At 39.6% G+C, this 22,270-nt stretch overlaps 3 protein-coding genes across 5 annotated transcripts; 2 read left to right on the top strand and 1 right to left on the bottom strand.

Moving 5' to 3' along the window:
* Positions 1-283: 283 nt before the first annotated feature.
* Positions 284-3,707, top strand: LOC110957242 (methylosome protein 50). Its single transcript, XM_022203160.2, has 10 exons — positions 284-672; positions 1,048-1,233; positions 1,314-1,455; positions 1,542-1,591; positions 2,147-2,217; positions 2,429-2,486; positions 2,776-2,847; positions 2,926-3,034; positions 3,116-3,184; positions 3,265-3,707. Exons 1-10 carry the CDS (start codon positions 564-566, stop codon positions 3,410-3,412), a joined length of 1,014 nt encoding a protein of 337 aa, XP_022058852.1. The 5' UTR covers positions 284-563; the 3' UTR covers positions 3,413-3,707.
* A 1,035-nt stretch (positions 3,708-4,742) lies between these two features.
* On the bottom strand, positions 4,743-13,088 carry LOC110957241 (uncharacterized). Of its 3 annotated transcripts, XM_051947832.1 has the most exons (6): positions 12,788-13,088; positions 10,551-10,639; positions 8,036-8,126; positions 6,839-7,599; positions 5,388-6,724; positions 4,743-5,312 (listed from the first exon to the last, which is right to left on the bottom strand). In XM_051947832.1, exons 1-6 carry the CDS (start codon positions 12,864-12,866, stop codon positions 5,216-5,218), a joined length of 2,454 nt encoding a protein of 817 aa, XP_051803792.1. In that variant the 5' UTR covers positions 12,867-13,088; the 3' UTR covers positions 4,743-5,215. The 3 variants fall into 3 exon arrangements, with proteins under 3 accessions (XP_051803792.1, XP_022058851.2, XP_051803793.1); XM_022203159.2 differs by having other exon boundaries at positions 4,744-5,312; positions 5,388-7,599; positions 12,788-13,039; XM_051947833.1 differs by lacking the exons at positions 10,551-10,639; positions 12,788-13,088 and adding an exon at positions 9,190-9,295 and having other exon boundaries at positions 4,744-5,312; positions 5,388-7,599.
* Positions 13,089-18,648: 5,560 nt separating this feature from the next.
* Positions 18,649-21,582, top strand: si:ch211-103a14.5 (guanylyl cyclase-activating protein 1). Its single transcript, XM_051947854.1, is given in 5 exon segments — positions 18,649-18,807; positions 18,810-18,889; positions 19,563-19,682; positions 19,927-20,017; positions 20,521-21,582. Coding segments are annotated over 5 exon segments (537 nt in total). The 5' UTR covers positions 18,649-18,692; the 3' UTR covers positions 20,652-21,582.
* The last annotated feature ends 688 nt before the right edge of the window (positions 21,583-22,270 follow it).

Here is a 22,270-nt window from a genome sequence, read left to right as displayed (position 1 = left end):
GATTTGGTTGGGTTTGCATTTCAGATTTCTTGTTGTTATTTGGGATAAGGAGTAACCAATAAATATAAGAATCGGATAATATTTAATATCAGATTATTATTGTATTCATTTTATATTATTGTATTTATGTTATATTAAAATATATATTTATATTTTGACTAATATTTTTTGTTTGTGTTATCTTATTATTATCATTATTATGAATAATACTCTTTTGAAAAAAAAAATATCCACATATGTGGACGCCAGGGGGATACTGCCGAATATCCCTAAAGAAGAAGAAAACGAAAGATCAACGAAGAAGAGATCCAGGAAGTGCGTATCCACCGGCTCCATGTGTAGCTGCTAGCTCGATCATTCATTCTTAAGAGGACAACTTTTTTAGCACCGATATCATTGTGTTTTTAGGATACGATCATTTATAATACTTAACAAATAAGCCAAATACGAAACCTGCGTTGTCTGCACAGTCGCGCTAGCTAGCTAGCTAACATAGAAACTGCGCTAAATTAGTTTAGAAACGCTGAGCTGTAGCTTGTGAAATTTTCAAGTGCACTGTCTGAATGAAAAGTGCAGTGGACACGAGCATGATCAAGGAGAACAAGTGGAACATCCCCCCCAATGCTCCAGCCTGCATGGAGAAGCATCTGTGTGCGGCGCAGTACAGAGCAGGTAGGAGAAAGGACGCGCTAGCTGGAGGTTACTGTGGTAAACACGTGGTGCCGCTGGTTGATTATAGTTACTGACAGTGTTTACATCTTCACTGATCTGCAGGTGTCTTTTGGTAAAACTGTATATATGATCAAAAACAAGAATATTACTAAAACACGATTTGTGTTTGCATATACCTGTGCAGAGCAACCTGGTCAGATATTGTGTTTACATAAACTAGTATTTAAGCAAAGTGCATTTCACAGCTTTAATACGTGCTGTTCTGTGAACTGAAAGAAAACAAAGGCTCTTAATTGTTCAGTTACGTTAGCTGTCAAGCCTAGGGAAAAATGCTGATGTTTTTAAATTGTCTTTTCCCTTTGTTTGTCTTCACAGATGGCACCCTGCTGCTTGGTGCCTCCAGCCTCTCTGGCAGGAGCTGGCAGGGATCTGTGTGGATCTACAGCGAGCCTGAGCAGGCCCCCAGCGAGGGCTTCTGCAAAGCCGGCGTGCAGACTGAGGCTGGTGTCACAGATGTCAAATGGGTGTCAGAAAAAGGAGTCGTTGTAGCATCAGATTCAGGTGAGACAGAGTTTAACAGAAACTGAATCAAACACAGGACGTACAATTTTAATACAACTGGATTTGTTTTGACTGTGCAGGTGCCTTGGAGCTCTGGGAGCTGGCAGAGGACGAGCGCCTGCTGGTGAATCGATTTACCAAACATGACCATGACCATATTGTCACCACAGTGAGCCCTGTTACTGGAGCAAGCAGTGCCATCACTGGCAGCATGGACTGCCGGTTAGACTGTTTTACACACAAACATAACACAGTTACATATGTCACTTATTAACAATGTATGAATAACAGTCCTCTCTTCATTACAGAATTAAAGTCTGGGATCTTAGTCAGGAGACAGTTGTCACTACTTATAATGGTAAGGGAACATCTCACAACTGATTCCAACAAATATAGACAAAAGTAAATGGGCAGTGTTTTTCTTACAAAATGTGAATATTTAACTCAGGTTTCATTAGTGTAGATTTCATTTCACCTCTCTTATGGTAGTCATAAGAAATAATAGCTGGCATTTTATCTAGACCTCTGCCTTTTGATAATTGCTTATAAGTAGGTCATTTTTTTCTATCCTCACTTTTACCTGAATGTCTCACAATCATGTCAACAGACACAGAAATTTTGTTGCCACATTTGGCCATGTAACCTTTTTTGCTGCAGATCTGAGAATTTTTTTTGATTATTAGATTTTATTTTATCTATTTATTATATATGCTAATGACACACAAACTACTGTAAGTACATTCACTTAAAAGTTAGGTGCATGTATCCCACAATTGCCCATCATCATGTGTGTTGTGATTCAGGTGAAAAGTTTTACATTATTAAAATAATTTGATAGCTGGCTGTTGGATGTCTACTCTTACAGGCTGCAACGGTCATAAATGAATATCTCCTAACTTTTCTCCTCCTCCAGTGCACACACAGCCGGTCAATTGCGTTGCCTGCAGTCCTATAGATGATTCTCTCTTCATCTCCTGTGGTCAAGTATGATACTGATGAACAGTTTGTCTGTGTTATTGTCAACACAACATTGTCATGAAAATGGATCCGACAATAGTTTCTTACCATGATTGTCATGCAATAAAACAATAAAGCTGTAATTACTGTACCATATCTGTTAGAGTAGAGCGTGAACTGTAAAACTGCACTCTTAATCTAAACTCAGCCTGTTGCAATCTTATCCTCAATCTTTCAGGACGGCCGTGTGTTAATGTGGGACAGAAGGACGCCAAACAAACCTGCCTCAAGAATAGGTGAGCAACTGATCCTAACTCAACTTGGAGAACCAAGTAAAGACTTTATTACTTGTTGACAGAACTGGGATTTTTTGGTTCCTACACAAGAATCTTGGAAATTGATGCCATTATAAGTACCTTGCTAGCTACCTGTTGGTAGTTTGTCTGACTGATTTGACAGGACTTTATCGTATTGATCCCAGAATCTTATTATTAACAGCCTGTCTTGGAGATGTCTCGTATCCCTTCAAGATCCAGCCATTGCTATGATGGATCATTCATTGCGTCTTTGTTTTGTTTTTCTCAGAAGTAGAGTCCCCCAGCTGCTCCCCCACCACCGTAGCTTGGCACCCCCAAAACAGAAGCACAATTGCATTTGGTAAGGAACAACCGCAGATTATTTAATACTTAAAAGAGGATCCCTGTATGTGTTTTTAATGTGTTCATTGTGTCTCAGGTGATGAGCTGGGCCGAGTGACTGTGAAGGATTTCCTGGGAACGGAGCCGGCTCGGATGAAGAACGTCCACAACCGCAGAGTTAACGGCCTCGCTTTCTCCACACACAAGTAAAAATACATAATGTCACAATCTCACAGTATTCTTTCATGGCTTTTCTACAAAATAACAGCTCCTTGTTTTTTCTCCAGTGCCTCCTTGTTAGCCTCCGTTAGTGATGACTGTTCTCTTGCCGTTATGAATACTGACCTACAAGAAATGTAAGCCTTTACAACTCGTTTAAAAAGCACTCAGTTTCCTGCACCACTAAAGACAGTAATCACATATTCTTGTTCTGTAGACATAGAGATCGGCGACACCGGGACTTCGTCAAAGGTGTGTGTTGGCTGCATGGCAGCTCCACCAGCCTCACCACAGTGGGCTGGGATCACCTCGTGCTTCACCACACCGTTGATTCAACTGCCGGAGCTAACAGCTCCTCCTCTTAGAGATCCAACGCAGTCTGTACTTTCCCTCTTGTTCCTGAAGCGTAAAAAAGGTTATCTCAAAAATTAAGTGTTATATGACATTCAGGAAATAAGGATTGAAGCGTCTCATTGTCATTCACCACTCCAGATATGTGCATAATATCAGGACTTCTGCTCTCCCAGTCTGGCCTTAGATTCTGTCCTCTATCCACCTCTTTCATACTGTAAAGCATTTTTCCATGTGTAATTAAATTTGAGGCAATTCATTTGTATTGCATTATTTTACATTAAAGGTAACTTAATGTTGTAATAGCAAGAGATTTTTGATATTCCTTTGTGTTCCCCGAAGTTTAATATGCAAACGGCTATAGCTAAATTTACTGAGGAAGTAAAGAATCTTATATTGTGTTCATGGGATTGATGATGAGGACACAATACGTATAAAAAACCATTGTGGCTGATCCAGATCCCAGTTCAACACTGGTGCGTCAAAGGAGGGTAGTGTGTTATGTGTTTATGTCAGACAGGTGTGGGCGGTCAGCTCATAAGTTAACAAGATTACAGCAGTGATTTTCACTAAGTGGCCGCTAAGATCTCACTGCTCATCTGAGATCTAATGTCGTGGTCTGGGCTTCGATGTTGTAATGATGGACACATGATGGCATCAGCAGTTTCACCGTGTTTGTGTTTGTCAAATTACATGTGATTTGACATGTTTTTGTAAATAAGGAAAAATCTGAGCCAATATTTTAATCTTTGAAAACAGTTTCTTTATATTACTACTTGATGCTGCTGTTATTGGAAACAACAACATCCTCTGTTACTATATGTTTTCTGTTAGTATAATGGGTGTTTGATTTGCACCTAAAATCTGAACCACATCTCAGTTGATTCTATCAGCAGTTATCTCCTTGTGCAGTGTAGATGAGATTATTAGGTAACGTGATAGCTAATGTGAAAAATGAGTGTGTTGTGTGAATCATGTCGTTGAGGGTTTCATACAGGAAATGATGATAAACACTTGCACTAAGGCATCTTGACATGCACTCAAAGATTGCATTTTACACAAAAAAACACCAAAGACATCCAGTTACTGGTTGGTTTTATTTTCCAGACGATACGTTGCTGAACAACATTTGCTGTGAATGAACTTGGAAGTCAGTTTGATGAATATATAACCTTAACGTGTACATACAACTACATATTACAATGTCCAACTTTGATTTTATTTTTGTACAAACATATGTACATTAATAACAAAATGCAAATATACTAACATTTTACTGTAGTAAATTAACTTATATACTGACACTTTTTAGATCAATAAATATGAGAAACAGATTCTAGCACTGATCTGATTAACTGTTGGTTTCGCTCCAGTCGACCTACATCATGTACATGTAACAGTGAAATAACATGAACAACAAATATCTTGTATTTTACATGCAAAACTTTATGTTCTACATTACCCAAGTGGAATTAAGACTGATTAAAAGCCGTGGTTAAAAGGCAACATGTACAACATATAGTTCTATGCTGGAAAAAGTAGCAGCAGCAGCAAAAAAATAAAAAATCTTTAAAAATAGTCCACCTGTTTGTGATACTTAAAAAAATGTACAATATAAAACTGTAAAAGAGAAGGCTTTGACAGAGTGTGCTCAATAATTCATAACTGAGCAAATCTTTCTTATGAGACATTTTTTCCATATTTGTGTAACTGATTTATTCAAAGTGCCTTCACCCTGCCATTCAAATTCCTGCTAATGTATAAAAAAAGCAATCAATGTGCGCTTTATACAACAGATTTGTCCAGTTTCCACAGAACTATGGATCCCCTTTACTAGCAAGAGTAATGGGCTGTTTGGTTCCAGGCCGAACTGTGAAAGTCATACCATACTGATGCTTTGACTGTGGTCCGTTGCTGAAAAGAAAAACACACTATGAGTGGGAGAGTAACAAAAAATGAAAGTGTCACTTAAAAAGTCAGAATTCTTACCTAGTAGGAGCTTTGATTGGTGAAGTGTCCTGATATTTTTGGGCCACTTTTTTCTCTAACTCCCTCATGTCCAAGGTTGCAGCCTTGTTGACAACAGGGAAACTTTTGGTCTGTGGTTTGGCTTTGGGTACAACAGGGATTTTACTGTCCTCCTCAGACAAAGGGGAGCCCCAGTCATCAGAACCAGGCTCTGCATCCTTCACTGGGCTCATTTTGTGGTCCATTTCTAGCATCTTCTTTTGTAAGATGCTCAGAAGAGTGGACTGACTGGGTGTAAGGTTGGATGGTAGCTGAGTGGGGGCAGGCTTGGGCTTTGTTTGGACTTGTGGCTTTGGTTTGACATCGAAGTCAGGAGGTGGGAGTTTGGGAGGTACAGGGGGTGGAGGTTTTGGAGGATTTGGAGGAGGAGATGGAACTGGAGCTGGAGTGAGAGGGCTCACAGTTGGTGTTGGGGCCTTTTTCATGGGAGGGTCAGGAGGAAGGATGGACGGCGGCGGCTCCATAAAGTCATCTAAATCGTCGAACTCTGGCGGTGGAGGGAGTAATGTCAAATTTAACTCCTCCTTATTAACCTCAGGCTGAACACTCTGGGACTTTGAGAGACTTTGTTCTGACTTTTGTTTCTGCTCAGTCAGGTTCCTCGTTGGAGATGTTGCTGCTGTGATCCTACTGAGAACTGGATTGGTAGATGGTGTCTGTTCCTTTATCAGTTCAGGACTTCTGGATTTCTCTGGAGTCTGAACAGTGTGTGTATTTTCCAAAGACCTAGCAGGTTTCACGCTCGCCTGTAGCCTTTCTTCTGTAGATGTTAGAGAAGATGATGAACCTGACCTCGGGATCACAACAAAGGAATTGGGACTCGAGTCATTCGGGTGGATGCTTGCAGTCGCCAGCTCGTTCTTCTTGGCACTGTCTTCCCGCGACAGAGAGTGATGAGTCGATCTGTGTTTGTCTCTTTCCTTTGCTGCCATTAAAAGAGCCAGTGGAGAGGCTGCATGTCCGTCTTTTGCCCCACTGGTTTCACCAGCCTTCAGGTTGCGTAGTTTACGATCCAATAATGGACTGTATCTGCGGCCTGCACTTGTAGATTCATCAATTTTGTTCTTGATGGGCTCTGGATTTACCTGAGCAATAAGCTGAGGAGACTTCTGAGGTTGAGACTGGACTGGTTTGGGTATTTCTGGCTGTACTGAAACCGTCTCTGTTTTAGTCTCCTTTTTAGTCTCAGATACGGTTGCCTGAGGGGGTTGGGTGTTTTGTAAGTTCTCCTTTATTTCTTGTACATCTTTGGACACTGGTTTAGTAGGTGTAGACACTTTAGAGGCTTTCCCATCTACCTGGACGAGCACGGAGTTAAAAGACCCAGTGTTTTGTAAGTTCTCCTTTATTTCCTGTACATCTTTGGACACTGGTTTAGTAGGTGTAGACACTTTAGAGGCTTTCCCATCTACCTGGACGAGCACGGAGTTAACAGACCCAGTGTTTTGTAAGTTCTCCTTTATTTCCTGTACATCTTTGGACACTGGTTTAGTAGGTGTAGACACTTTAGAGGCTTTCCCATCCACCTGGACGAGCACGGAGTTAACAGACCCAGAGTCTTCCAGAACCAACATCTGCTTACGTCTTGTGTCGCGGTCCTCATACCCACTGAGAATTGAGGTCTTAGGAGCATTATACAGCTTTGCTGTGTTTTGGGGATTGAAGGTGGATAATGTGGGAGTCTGAACAGGGGGAGGTGGTGCAGGAGACTCTGGTGGGGAATCAATGCTGGATACGGAAGCCCATCTAATGGGCTTGGGGGGTGGCACCTTGTGAGTCTTGTTTTGCTTTTCAGTAGGGGGCTGTGGTGGAGCAAAACTTGGATGTTCAGGAACCATGGCTGGTGATGGAGTAGAAATGGGTATGGATGATGAAGACCCTGAAGAGCAAGTAGATGGAGGCTTTGGTGGAGCCATTGGTGGCGGTTTTAGGAAGGAATAATCCTCTTCCTCCATGGACGGGGCTAGTGAAGGGGGTTTTGGTGCAGGCATGGGAGGAGGCTGAAGGACTGCCGGGTCTAGAGTGTTCAAATCGCCCAAGAAGTCTGGTGGAGGGATGAAAGTCCCAGGAGGGGGAGGAGGTGCTGTGGAGGGAGGAGGAGGAACAAAAATTTCCCCTTCCACAAGGTCAGGCACAGATATAACAGATCCATTGGACAAGTGACTTCCAAGAGCTGTGAAGGAAAACAGAGAGTAACTGCTTTTGTACACTGTGGCGCACAAGCAGAAAACAGCATTTAATATTTGATGTTGCCCAACATTATAGAATTTACATCCGCACTATATGAGAAAAATGTAGTATTCAGAGTTGATCAGAACTAAAATGAAATGCCTGTTATTCACTTCTTTCTATAAATGCAAACACTCCCACTGAGTAAACATGCTCACCAGCTGGCTCTTTGGACATTTTCAGGAGGGTTATTGAGCAATTCCCTGGACAAACATTTACCTGCCCAGAATTTTTCCTTTACTCTAATTGCTGTGATCTATCAACTGAGTCTGAACAAAGGCACCACAATTAATCTGGGTCTTTCTGAGGATAAACACAACAATTCTAGCCTTTTACTAAGTTAAATCTAGAGTACATAATAGAGGTAGTTGAACACTTACCTGAACCGTTGATCTTTGCCCCATTGACTGGGGGGAGCAGAGGGACTTTGGGTGTTGGGACGGCAAATCCTTGAAAACTGTCAGACGAGGACTGTGAGGAAGAAATCAGACACCATCAAAAAGGGGGCTTTTTCAAACTCCTTGACACAAGAAACAAAGCACGATTCAAGAACAGCAGTAAAGATCAGATAAACTCTACAACCTGGTCTACAGGTGGATTTTTTGTTGTTGTTGGCAAGTATTCTTTCCTGAGGTGAACAAACCAGTTCCCAGTTCTGTCAATGTTCTCTTGAAATGCCAACATGTCTGACACTTGTTACATTATTAGCATCAATTTAACAAAAGTTGCTGCCAAATATTTGAATGTGCAACATAGTGATTCAAACGCCTCATGATAATTTTTAATTTAACTCTGTAAAGCAGCATAGCAATAAATACATTATTTACGAAAGTGCATGACTTCATTTTTAAGTTCTGTCACTCTGAAACTGTAGGTGGAGGCTTTTAGAGGACATTTTTGTACACTACAGTCACATTTTGTACACCACACTTTCACATACTTCAGCCATGAGGAAGATTTGGTGAATCAGAGGATACACCTATTATTCAACACATTGTTGTCAAAACGGGCTCGGCTGAGAAAATCGCAGGCTGTTACTAAGATACCTGGGTGTTTGTGAAGGAGGGAGGAGACAAAAAAAGGGAGAGAGTTTCCATTCTCTACTCAGCCCAAACACCACCAAAGATAAACAGACTGTGCTGACATAATACAAATACAGGACTTTTGACATGGTATGCGCCATTCAAAAGGGCAGAAAATCATTCCAGCAGCATATTTTACAGCTGATGATGCAAGTCTGCTGCCACCCCTTTGAGTACTCGGCTAACACAACAAAGCAAAAAGCTCACAGCAGTTTTTTTTAATTTTAGGCTGGTAAAGACTTAGAATCTAAGAGTCTAAGACATTCAAGAACATAAATTTGTGGGACATCTGCTTAATATCACACCTCAGTGACGCTCTGTTTTCTAATAATCCCACTTACGTAGCTGCTTGGAAAGGCGTGAACGCTGCATCAGAGGCCAAGGGCGTGCCACTAAACACGGTTTATGATCCAGTTTAATTTCATCTGCTTGTTCTCTGCGCTGTGACTCACTTTCATCTGTCGTAGCCATCAGAGCTGTCCTGCCCATGTGCTGCTGGGTGTGCCACGGCCACATGCCACAGACGCATTCATAGAACACTCCCAAACACTGAGGTGAGGTGTGTGAACCAGAGCACCGATGAGCTTTTCATTTAAATCTGCGCCATGGTGATAAAACGGGAGGACTGTCAGTCATATGGACTGCTGAAATGTAGCGTGATGAGTTAAGGTGTATCTTCCCAAACCACTTAAAAATAAACTACTATCTCGTAGCAGCATGTTGGGATGTCTCTTGCAATACAAAATGGTGGAATACTTATGGGTGTTTACTTAGGTGAAAAATATCAATGCCACGACAGAACAAAGTCTTGTATTTAAAATTATACTCAAGGAAAAGTGCAAAAAACTGTTTTAATCCTCAAAAGGTAAAACGGGTAAGTAGAACTGCAAATTTTTACTATGAAGGGTAACGTGGGGTTAATCTTTAACAGTGTATTTCTATGTTTTTATGACATATTATTCTGTCAACTAACTTGCATTTGTAATACTCAGATAAATTTAGTTGACTAAAAAGGAAAATATTTCCCTCAGACATGTAGCAGAGTAGAAGCAGCATTAAATGGAACTACTCTAATGAACTGTAAGACACAACTGAACTTAAGCACAAAAGAGGAGTGAACACACTTTCTTTACTGCTGGCAGTATTGTCAACACAGTATGGCTATTTAATCTACAATTTCCTGACTACAGCATAATTTTCTGTTATAATAACTTCATAGTGCAAATGTGATATTGGTTTTATAGTTTCTGCTGTTTTCGTGCAGTGTGTTGGAACTGGATAGTAATTGTTTAGTGATTAGCAATTAACTTAATTGCAAACTATTTTGATAATTGAATAATTTGTTCGAGTTGTCTGTGTTTTGCCTCTGTATGACCATAAACTAGACATCTGAGGTGCTCATTGTGGTCTTTGGTAAACACTGACTAACGTTTTTCATCATTTTCTGGCATTTTATGAACCAAATAACTCACTGATTAATAATAAAATAACCAACGGTGAAAATAATCTTTAGTTACAGCGGCAGTTGTGACCTACAGAACAGTCTCCCTGATGATTTATACTGTGGACAACATGTCGAAATAACATCCTAGCCAAAGAAAAATGTGTTATCACTGACATATGAAAAATGAAGCCCTGAATGAAGTGCTGAAACACTAAACTGTCCACTATCAGGTCATTTTCATTTGCAGGGTTCAACAGTTCAGCCAACAGGATGAAGACTGTCCACATGCAAATCTTATGTTCAACAACAGAAACTGGGCGATGAACATGAAAATCCATGTAAACTGTGAAGCTTTACGAAGATACTCACAGAGTGATGCTTGACTGTGGGTCTGGCTCGCACGCTGGCCGTCCCCGACTCAGGGATTGCAGAGGACCCCAGCACCAACTCCACATTATCTGAAGGTAAAAGTAAAGCAGGATGTTAGACAGTTTTGACCGAGCATTTCTCCTCAAAACTCCGTGAATAATTTGGCCATAATGGACAAGCGTTGTGGTCGGAGTAGGACACAGTCACCCTAATTGTGCAGGTAATGAGATGGTGTTTGCACTAAAGTGGCCTGTTTTCAGCTGTCAGTCAACCTGAGGATCTGCTTTGTGATCGCTTGTTGCTGACAACAAAACAGCTCTACACAGCTGAACTGATGATTGTCGTCTTTATTTACATCTCACCATTGTGTTGCAGTGAAAGCTCAGACCTGGCGGCAACTGAGGCCAATTACAGCAACGCAGCTTGTAGCGTGCAACACAGTAATGTTGAAGAAAAGTGTTATTTCCAAATAGTTTATCTGTTTTTGACTGAAAAACTTAAGTTAAATCCACTTACATCACTCTTTCTACTCTCTCACTATTAAACACTTCTTTCAGATGTCTTTACTTATTCACTGTTGTTAGTGCAAACAATGAAGCGTAATGATCTTCTACTTTAACTCAATGTGGTTGATAGAATTCCGATCTTTCAAGTCCCTCATATAACTGAAGAGAAAAAAAATGACCTGTCTTTCTATATCTCACTTTCATTTCAGCTGAAATCAAATAAAATCCAGTCTGCAGGTGAGTAAAAAGAGCAGCGAGGCGAAGACCCAGTAACTAAACAAATCTGTAACCAACTTGAGAAGTAGAAGAGCAAGCAGTGACAGTTCTAAACTATCCAGTAATATCAGAGGTCACTGGAGAGAACAAACCAAGTACATTCCTGTGCTGTTCATTCCAATGTCAGACATGTTTGTCCGGTGACTGATGAAAGACACTTGACACTGAGAGGCACTTAGTCTGTGTTCTTCCAGCTCTCCGAGGCAACACTTTTCATCAGGGCCTCAGAGAAAGTGACCGAAGAGGACGATGTTATAAACAAGGAAAGCAGAGTGTTTTTCCTTCACATTTCTTTCTGTCATAAAGTATAATAGCCAAAATGTTCACACACTTGTAAACCCAATAAAATGATGACCTCACTGCAGGGAAATGTGACAACTCAGTGTGACCCACAACAGGATGAATCCTCTGTAAACCAGTCTAACCAAATTATTAGTTTCCCTGTTGCACCCCTTCCTGATTTACATACACAAATGTTCTTTCTCATGTTGCAACTTTGCATTTCAATTGCTTTTTTTGGTTCCTGCTCTCTCCAGTCAAATGGAGCTAATGTTGCGTGGAGCTGAGCCACCTATCGGATATCAGCTCATAAAAGTAGATTTACTCCAGGATTTGAGCTCCTGCATTATTGAGATAAAGCATGAAGGTAGTCATTTCCTGATCTTCAAGGTGGCTTTATCTTCAAGAGATGGCTGGTCATCATTCATATGACTAATGGGCACTTTGCAATAGTTGTAGTTTCTGATAATTTGGGAGAAAAATCTGATTACGATCCTGTTATTACCATTTATTTTTACAGCTTTCAACTGCAACTCTGTCCAAAGCAGATGCAGTTTGCTCAGGTCTTATGGTTTAAATAGAACTTTTTATATGTGTTCTACTAATATTTAGTTGAAACCAATGAAATAGTAGCAGATTTTTGTTTTTATCTGTCCAACCATCAGATATTTTACCTTTAATATCTTGAGATGACATCATGATCACCACTACATATCATTTTGTTGTGTGCCTGAGAATAAGTGAACTACACCCAAACTCATTAACACATCTGGTAAAATTTCAATGACAGAATTCTGGATCTAAATGACATAATTTAGATCTAAGTGGACAAAGTGTTTTGATAATAAAAGGGCAGGTCAGTATAAATATGCGAGAAGGAACATTAACATTAAATAACAGGTTATTCATGGATTATTCACATTCCCTCAGTGAGATCTGTTGCTGCTGATCACCAGAATACATCTTTTAAAACACTAATATAGTAAATAACGTTCAGATTTCCGTTTGGATTCACTTATATCAGTTGATCTGAAGTCTACCTATAGGAGCTTCGTAGCAACTTTTGTCCATTTCAACACCAAGTCCAAAGGTCGTATTATTCTTCCCTGAAAGCTCCATGTAAACACCAACTCTTCATTCTAGTCCACAATAAAGGCCCGTGCGCTCTGTACTCACCCATGTCCTTCATTTTGATATTGGTGTCGAACAGAGATTGGTTCTTTCGACCCAAAAAGTTCAGCGGTCCCCTCTTCATGCTTACTGATCAGTTGATTGCAGTCTACGGCTAGGCGGGTATCATTGGCACATGATCGATCGGCAGATAAATCCGCGCAGGAGAGGCGAGTTTGCGCGACAGGTGCACCGCTGGGCCCGCAGGTAAACCTGGCTCCTGTGATTTGGTGCAAGCTTTTCTGGACAGGGAGAGAAAATGGAGCAAACTCCGCCCACTGCTGCCGCTTTCACTGCGCCTCCCTGTTTGCGCTCCACTCCCAGCTGCAGGTGAGGCCCAGGATCTGCTGTCAGACACATTCCTGCACAAACCTCACAGGCTGGACGAAGGAGCTGCTGTAGATCATCATCATCCTCCTCTGCTCCTCACAGCACGGTGGTCTACATGAGGATGATGATGATGATGGGAGTGTGGCAGGAGGACAGAGGCTGATCATAAACAGAAGTGGGCACAGTTACAGCAGGTTGGCAAGCAGCCACATGGGATTTTATGTTGCATGGATCACTATCAGGAAATAAGATGTTGATGAGAAATAATAATAATAAAAAATTTAAAAAGGTATTGCGGTTATGGTAATAAATTTGGTCATAAATACTTTAAGTACTGCACTAAAATACAACTTTAATCTGTTTACATTGTCATTTATTGCTACTTGATACCAGCAGACTATATTTGGAAATGGGATTTGAAGTACAAAACATGTGATCAATTTGTCAAACTAAACTGCTCAAATGTGTTGATGCATCAGTAAAGTAACATGATAGTGACAGGGTTCTCTTTTCTTTTTTCTTTTTTTTTAACTAATTATACTTTTACAGTTTTACTGGTAACTGAGTATTTTATTGTGTCTTATTGCTGCTTTTACTGAAGTGATTTATACAAATCCACGTGAATCCCATCTCTCTATGTGATGCACATTCAATACCATAACACAAATTTAGGGAAGTTTTTAAAAAACGTGACAAGAGAATGAAATAGAAAGAGAAACATAAAACTGTTGCAGTAAAAGGTTGTAAAAAATAACAACAAAAAAACCAATGTGCTGGCCCGTACAGGTGACTGAAGCAAACAGTAAAACTCTGAGCATCTTGAGCAGAAGTATTGAACAACATTTGGTAGAATGTATTAGAAACACAGCGGAAAAACATTTTGGAAGTGATCAAAATTTTAATACTTAAACAAATTGGAAGCTGTAGTAGAGATATATGTTCTCTAATTTAATGTTTGCCAGAAGCCTGAACAAAACAAGTCAGTAACCGTTTTATTGTTTATCCCTCTGGGTATTTGCTCAGTTGCTTATTAGTTCAACTTGGAAAATTAGGTTTCCGTTATGAATCAGTTTTTTAATCTTTATGAGAAATCTGTGTCATTGCTCAGGTGTAACCTGAAACCAATGGTATTACTTACCTAAAGACGGTGAAGCATGTGACTTCTGTAAGTAGGATAACTGTAAAGATGATGCTGAAGAGCCTTGACTAAAGAGGATCAGGGATCCCCTCAGGCTGAGCTGACCTCCTGACAGCGGCCCTACAGCAGCATTCACTCACTGAGAATATGAACTAAAGGACCACCTTTGTTCTGTCACTGCCCTGAAGGAGATTAGTCAACATGTCTATGGAGTACACTCCAGAAGCATTTCTCCTATATTCAGATGCTGTTAAGGCCTTCTTTAAGTATTCCAACTTTGTACTTAGAGCAAATCTTGAGTACTTTTACTCTACATGAGCCTTTAATTTTATGCTACTTAGTATTTGATTGACCAGAATTCAGAGGGAAATGTTTTACTTCCTACCCTACTACTTTAATTTTACAACCACAGTTAGTAGTGTCTCTGTGCATTAAGTAACAACAACATCCATCCATCCATTCTCTACACACCGTTTCATCCTCATTAGGGTCACGGGGGGTGCTGGAGCCTATCCCAGCTGACTCGGGTGAAGGCAGGGGACACCCAGGACAGGTCGCCAGTCTGTTGCAGGGCTACATATACAGACAAACAATCACTCTCACATTCACACCTACGGGCAATTTAGAGTCATCAATTAACCTCAGCATATTTTTGGACTGTGGGAAGAAGCCAGACTGCCCGGAGAAAACCCACGCATGCACAGAGAGAACATGCAAACTCCATGCAGAAAGATCCTGGGCTCAGGTCGGGACTCGAACCAGGGATCTTCTTGCTGCAAGGTGAAAGTGCTAACCACTACCCACTGTGCAGCCTGTAACAACAACAACAACAACAACAACAACAACAATAATATATCTGTAAGTATATTGTGTGTTATGTACTGTGTGTTGATACACTGTACAAAATTAAATGTAATGCAGTCCAGCACACTGCTATCCAATCCCACTATGAAATTAATCATAGGCTAAATATGAAATAGAATCATCATCATTTTTGAAAATTTAGAAGCTTTGTTTTGGATTGCAATGCATTTCACAGTTGTAACTGATTAAGTGACTGTTAAATGTATTTCTGTATAGAGTACAGTATACCAACGGTCTATCTAAAAAATCCCCTTTGACCAGCTTTAATTCAGTTAATCTTATTTTGTTTATACAGTGCCAATTCACTGCATATGTCATCTCCATGCAGTTTACATAGTACGATAAAAACCTTACACAATTATCCAGAGAAACCCACAGTCCCTTTCAGCAAGCACTTGGCAACAGCAGGAAGAAAAGAAAACATCAATGATGATTTCAGGTGAAACTTCCAGGGAGGAACTCTTATTTCTTCAGAGTTATCCTGGAAGCTTATGATGAGATCCAGCTGTAGTTTAGTCCTTATAACCAGATTTTATGCTTTTTTGTTAATACTATAAGAATAACATGTACACATACTGGATAACTGATGTGGTCGAAAGTTTCAGACAACAGCAGTGAGTCAGTATTTAAGATGTCTGACAAGATGAGTAAGAATTTACTGTTTATGTTGCTGGGCAACAGTAAAATCATAAGATTGCTAAAACAAATAATTATCCCATTTAAATATACATGATATTGTAACAATAACAGAGGCATTCATTACCCGTTGATACTTGCAAACTTTTGCAAATCATAATTTACTGATTGACTAATGTACACATATAAACATAAATTATAGTTAAGGAAGTGAATCTAGGACTATAGGACTCATGCCTTTAATTACATAATGGCAGAGTTTTAAAAATATTTATGCTGTCCAGAAAACCAGTCTGTCTTTTCTCCTCTTGGCTACAGTCACAGTGTTTCTATCAACTTTGTCTGTCACACCTAAACCCAGTTTGTACTGGAGACAAACCAGACCGGTCCATCCGGTTCCTCTGTCCTTAGTGGAAATCCATCAAGCCGCCTGCTGAAATGTGAAGAATGTGCTGGCATGAGCCTTTAATGTTTTACTGCTTTACGGAGCCAAACATACAGCACAGCTCTGACCAGAATCAGACACCAGTGGTGACCTCTTTGGGTCATTTTATTATTCATATTTAGTTACCTGTTAGCACATTAGGCTTGTTCTGGGAAGAGATTTGTGTTTGAGTGACAAAAATACTTTTTAATTTAATTTAAACTAATAAAGACACTTTACCAAAGTAATAAAAGTCTAATTATGTTTTATATGACCATAGCAGCAACACTTAATTTTCTCTTATTGGTTTTGTTCCCCTTTGTTGCCATTTTTGCTACAAATCACTGACATGTAGTCTGGGAAAATCCAAACTGAGTACAAAATTTACTGAATTTTTCTACTGAACTTAAAGTAAAAGGAAATGAAAACTGTAAAAGTATTTTTGCATTCCATTACAATGACTCATTTGAAATGAAAGTACAGCTGAAAACTGAACTAAAAGTTACTGTGCAGAAGAATGTGTTCAGTTACTAACACAGCACTTACAGAGTACTGCAGGATCCCACACCCACATGATAGTTTCCATTTTCATTTTTAGAAAGCAGCTGCAGTAAACTATCTCATCTAAAGGTCTGTGGTTTGTACAGATTAATGGTGAAACTGTCTCTGAAGAGAGATGCTGCTGCAGGATTTGTAATGATTATTTAGTGGATGATTATTATTATTTACAGCGGATGGTGTTTTCAGTCTGTCTGTGTTGTGTAGTGGTTGTCTGCTGTCAGTCTGTTTCCTGTGTACCTGCGTGCTCATCTTTCACCAGCCTTTCATTGCACTATTTCAGAGTGATTTGTGTTTGTTGATGTAATATGATCGAGTCACATACTTCAGTCTCTATATCATAATGCTGCCAAACCTTTCCATTGTTGGCTTAGCTTTATATTCTTTTTCATGGTGACTGTGGAACATCTGTCCAGAGACTAGATGTGGGACATACATTTGGAAGACTCTGTGGCTAACTAGCTTTTATTAATGTGCACACTTCCTGTTAAACAAACCACTTAAGAAATTAAATAAAATGCTTTTCTCATCTAGTGATGGAATCAGTAGTCCTCAAGGTGGGCAAGAAATACTGAAGCTATAATCATAGCTAAATACTATTTAGTAAGAGCTGTGTGTGCTGAGCCTTTAACATGCTGTACCATCCTGCTGTAACGATGATCACTCTTATATGTAAAGTTTGTTGAGGCCAAAGCACAGATCTGACGGTGGATGGAGAGTCTGACCCAGAGACAGTCGTTCCTCCTGTGAAACCAGGGGAAGCTGAGAGATCATGCAGGAGAAGGATCAAGGAAAAAATATTCATGAATGTATATTTGGAAACTTTTGTTGGTCTGCAAGGATCTGCAAAAGCTGCAAAACTGCCTGTTTTCTAACTAACTTTCTAAATACACTGTACGTGCAGACTGAACCTGCGTGAACCTCAGAGTTTACCTCCTGGTTTCTCCTCAGTGTCATTGATCCCTGGCTGCTGAAGTTGCAGTAATAGAGTAGTAGCAGACTGACAGTGTTGGCTGACGTGCAGACGAAAGGCCCAGCTTCCAATGGGTCGACTGAACTGAAGTTGACTCCAGCTGTGGCCTTTATTTCACCTGTAGGACAATGACAGCACTCTGACACTTCACAACGCTGTGAGGAAGACACTCCACATGCAATCAGTCGGCTTTAAAAAGATTTTTTGGAAGCAGCAGTGGTGGGTTGGTTCGCCCACCACATTGTTACAAATTGAAAAATCTCATTATGCACTCATAGAATTGTCCAAACTTTAATCTCCTGACTTTTCAGGTCACGCACAGATTTCATTTTAGCGCTGCTGTGGTTTATAAAACAACAACAACTGTGAAACATATGAAATTCCCATGAGGCTCAGATATTTAATGTCAGCATAGACATTGCTGTCCTGGCATGTGGGCATGTATAGAAAACAGAGACAAAAGAGAAGCAAAAATAGAAGCAAAAGGATTGGTCAAGTTCACCAATATATGGGACACTTTGTTTTCACATCTCATTGTAATACAGTGGAGTATATATTTACAAAAGATTAGAATTAAGATTAGATGAAAAAGAGAAACATGGAAAAAGCTTTTAATCATTTATTGAGAAGAAATCATGACTTGATGATGTTAGCTTATTCGTGTCCACTAATCTAAATAATGCACATTTATCCAAGAACAGATAAAAGTGCATCAATTTCTCTGAAATCCCACCCATTACTTTTTGGTAGCTGGTGTCATTCTGTACAGCGGGATTTGTCTCTGCTCTTAGGTCTCTTTAATTAGTCAAGTCTTCACTGACAACTAAAGTGGATTACAATACAGAGAGACGACTGGCCCAAAGAGATTGCTGCTGCTGGTTTCATTTTGCAAACTGCTGCTGAACGGGCTCTGTGGATACAATACATTCCTGCTATGGTTTTAACATGACTTTTTCTTTTTTGACATTTTTATTCCTAAAATACAGACATGGGAAACAGCAATGGGCCAGATGTGGAGGAACTGCAGGCCTGTGAGAGTCATCAGTGGTACAGAAAATTTGTGTCTGAGTGTCCACCAGGACTTCTCACCTTCTACAAGTTCAAAAATTCTTTGGTCTGAAGAATCTGACGGAGTCATCAAATGCATATGTTCGTACCATGTTTACAACATTTGACATGAATGATGTAAGAAAACTTTTTATATTCTGTCTGAAATATGCATTTGTTTTAATGTTATTGTGAGAGTAAAGATGGATTACCCAAGAGTAATTGCTTTTCATCTTTTTTTTTTGCATTGCCAGACTTTAAGGACTATATCCTTTGTACACAAAGAGACAAAGTCTTGGTTCACTTGAAAATGATTTATTTGATTTATTATTAGAAACCTGTTGTTATGAATAATGCTACACACATTAATCATATGCTGCTGTGCTTCCTCAACTATCTCGTCTGTTCAAAGGCAATGTCAAACTTATACAAACAGAACTATATGATGATACATGTCATTGTCTGCTTATGTTTTATTTGGAAGAAAAATTATTTCTGTCTCAGAGGAACTTAGCCCATTAGAGGAGGGGGCCTTAACATGTCAACGCTGACCTACTACCTAAAACTAGGTGCATCCTCCTTATGGACACGTGAACGAGTGGCAGGTGTACACCCGCAGACTGAGAATGAGTTTCAGCCATCAACGTGTTTCTTTTAGTATCTGTAAATGCATTATGAGGTCAGCATCACTATAAAATTAATTATTCAGTGGTGGAGCAACAGTGATCAATGTTTGCTGGTTTCGTTCATTGTCTCACATGCCATATTTCCCTGCTAGCGACACTGGTGACTGTTTGCTGTGCTTTTCCAGGATGGCTTCATTGGTTTCATGGAGTATGTAGCTGCTCTGAGCCTGGTGCTGAAGGGAAAGGTGCATGATATAGACGGGAGTGGCTGCACTGACCGCGAGGAGCTGCTGCTTATAATTAAGGTGAGCATGAGCCTTTATGACATCGTTAAAGCTTGGCTTACTGACAGACGTGAGAAAATCCCAAGTCCTGAAACAACCTGCTAAGACCACGTAGATCTGACTGGGACAGAAATCCCACCTCAGACTGTTGTGGTGTGGAGGCAAAGCTGACAGTGTGCTGACATCTGCTGGCTGGAAAATGTGGCAGAGGAGTAGAATGTGTGCTAGTTTTTGACACGGTCTGCTGTCTTTGTGTCCTGGTTAGTCCATCAGAGCAATCAATGGAATTCTTCAGGAGATGTCAGCAGAGGACTTTGCCAACGTGGTGTTTGATAAGACTGACATCAATGGAGACGGTAAGACCACTGAACTGTGTCACCATCACAGCAACTATATCAATAATAATATCTCTATCTATATCTATATCTGTATTTATTTCTAGATATCTAAATATCTATATATCCATATATGTATAACTATATTTATACCTATATATTTATATTTCTACCTACATCGACATCTATATTTAGATATCCATCTCCATATATATCTATATCTATATATCTATATCTCTATTTATGTCTCTGTCTATATATCTGTATTTATACATCTATATGTACATCTCCACCTAAATCAATCTCTCTCTCTCTCTCTGTCTCTCTCTCTCTCTCTCTCTCTCTATACACACATATATACACAGCTACATCTATATCTATGCATTGCAGTCTAACGGTATAAGATAAGATAAAACTATTAATCCCGAAATTCTTAAATAATGATACCTTCTGCAAATTATTCACACCACTTGATTTCTATTGTTACCAGTGTTGAAGAATGTTTATATTTATCTCATTTCTAGGTGAGCTGTCCTATGAGGAGTTCATGGAAGGGGTTCAGAATGATGAAACGCTGCTGAAGATGCTAACGGAGAGTCTAGACCTCACACATATTGTCCAAAAAATTCAAGGAGAGATGAATGGCGACATCTAATCTCCAACTTTATGGACCCTGAAATACATATGTATGTGTAACTGTGCCACGGTGTGAAAATGTGGACTAACACTTAACTCACGAGACATTATGAGGACAAATGGATGTGGATCAGTTTTCTAGGTGATGATCTAAGGACAATACTAGGGTGTTCACCTGCATACATCCATTGACCAGCACAGAGTTTTCCTCTCTTGTGAAGTTTAATGGACTGGACTTTAAAGTTAGACAGCTTTCAAACTGGACCTAAATCTTTCCTGCAGACGCAGGTTTTCATATCGACAATCTTTCTACAAATGCAGCAAGAATTCCCAGTGAGATGAAGATGCTGCTTCAGGATAATGTCCTTCATAAAACAGCTTCAGCGGGTCTGTTTTATGAAGACAGGCTGCTCTTTTCCCGTGGGGCTGTTTCAGGATTCAGATGCTTCCTCTGCTGACTCCAGCTGAAACAAACACTGCTTGATTACTATCTAGTTTGAATTATGTGCCATTATTGCCATTTGATATTTAAATGTAAGATGTTTAAGAATACCCATTGCCGGTTGAAGATGGAGGCTCTTTCACTTCCTCAGTTGTTTCACATATTGTAGACCTCCCGACATTACCCCTTTTTCTGCGCTGTTATTATAAATTTATTTTTGTAAAACCATTACAGCAAAGGCTCTTTTTTATACTTTGAATGAATTAGATGTTTGATGTAAATCTACTGGAAGGTAGTGTATATTTCAAAATAAAAGACAACAGTAAATATTGTTGTAGCTCCTTCTGCAGTTTGGTCCATCAGGATGTGTCCATTCATGATTTTTTTTCCTAAATGACCTTTCAAATTGTTCTATTTCTGAATACATGTGAAGAACTGACCAACAACTTTGTGACTCCTGTGTTTTTTGTCCCATAAACTAAAGTTAGTGAGATTAGTTTCTGGACATTTCCAGGTCTATTGACTCAAGAGTTTGTGTTTAAAAAGGTTCAAAATGTATATTTTTTGATAAATATTCCTGAAGATGACAGACAGAGCAGAATCTACCATGTGTGTGACCAAATATATTTTGTTGTAAAGTGTTACTATGTAAGAAGAAAACCCAACATTAAAAATGACAGAGTGCTCAGAGATGTGTTCATTCATTCTTCAAGTACCTCAGCATGAATCCTTACTATGAAATGAAAAACAAGACGTTTGTGTAATCCTAAGAGTTTCATCAAAAGCAACTCCTTCACCTTCCATCCGAGAGCTGAAACATCCTCAGAAACCAAAATGAAAAAATCCTGTTGCATCACGGTGAATGGATGTATTGTGGTTGTTGACGATGGTGGAATTATTTCAGATGTGAAGTTTGATATGAAGACAACTACCAAACTTCACAAATTGGACGTGGATTTCTTTACAAGCAGTTTTGGGTGACTTTATGTTGCTGTGGTTCTCAATTTTTTTTGGCTATGTCCCTTTAAAATAAAGTAGCATCCACATGGGGAGCTTCAGTTTTTGAGTTTTGCCTCTTTGGATTATTTCATTTGACTGAATTTAATTTCAGTAACAAGAAACAGAGAACCCACTAATCAAAACTTGCCTTTAGATTCCCTATGAGCAACCAAAAACCCTTTAACTAGGAGAAAATT

The sequence above is a fragment of the Acanthochromis polyacanthus genome, chromosome 5 (assembly GCF_021347895.1).
Source record: "Acanthochromis polyacanthus isolate Apoly-LR-REF ecotype Palm Island chromosome 5, KAUST_Apoly_ChrSc, whole genome shotgun sequence".
Taxonomy (NCBI): domain Eukaryota; kingdom Metazoa; phylum Chordata; class Actinopteri; family Pomacentridae; genus Acanthochromis; species Acanthochromis polyacanthus.
This window is presented reverse-complemented; position numbering and strand designations above follow the sequence as displayed.

What these genes read in the sequence shown, in the direction of transcription:
- LOC110957242 (XM_022203160.2), top strand. Translation starts at nt 564, where the DNA reads ATGAAAAGTGCAGTGGACACGAGCATGATCAAGGAGAACAAGTGGAAC. An exon ending in AGTTGTCACTACTTATAATG is followed by an intron (nt 1,592 to 2,146) that starts GTAAGGGAACAT and finishes CTCCTCCTCCAG; the next exon opens with TGCACACACAGCCGGTCAAT. An exon ending in AATACTGACCTACAAGAAAT is followed by an intron (nt 3,185 to 3,264) that starts GTAAGCCTTTAC and finishes CTTGTTCTGTAG; the next exon opens with ACATAGAGATCGGCGACACC.
- LOC110957241 (XM_022203159.2), bottom strand. Translation starts at nt 12,866, where the DNA reads ATGAAGAGGGGACCGCTGAACTTTTTGGGTCGAAAGAACCAATCTCTG. An exon ending in TATCAAAATGAAGGACATGG is followed by an intron (nt 10,640 to 12,787) that starts GTGAGTACAGAG and finishes TTTTACCTTCAG; the next exon opens with ATAATGTGGAGTTGGTGCTG. An exon ending in GGCAAAGATCAACGGTTCAG is followed by an intron (nt 7,600 to 8,035) that starts GTAAGTGTTCAA and finishes TTTCCTTCACAG; the next exon opens with CTCTTGGAAGTCACTTGTCC.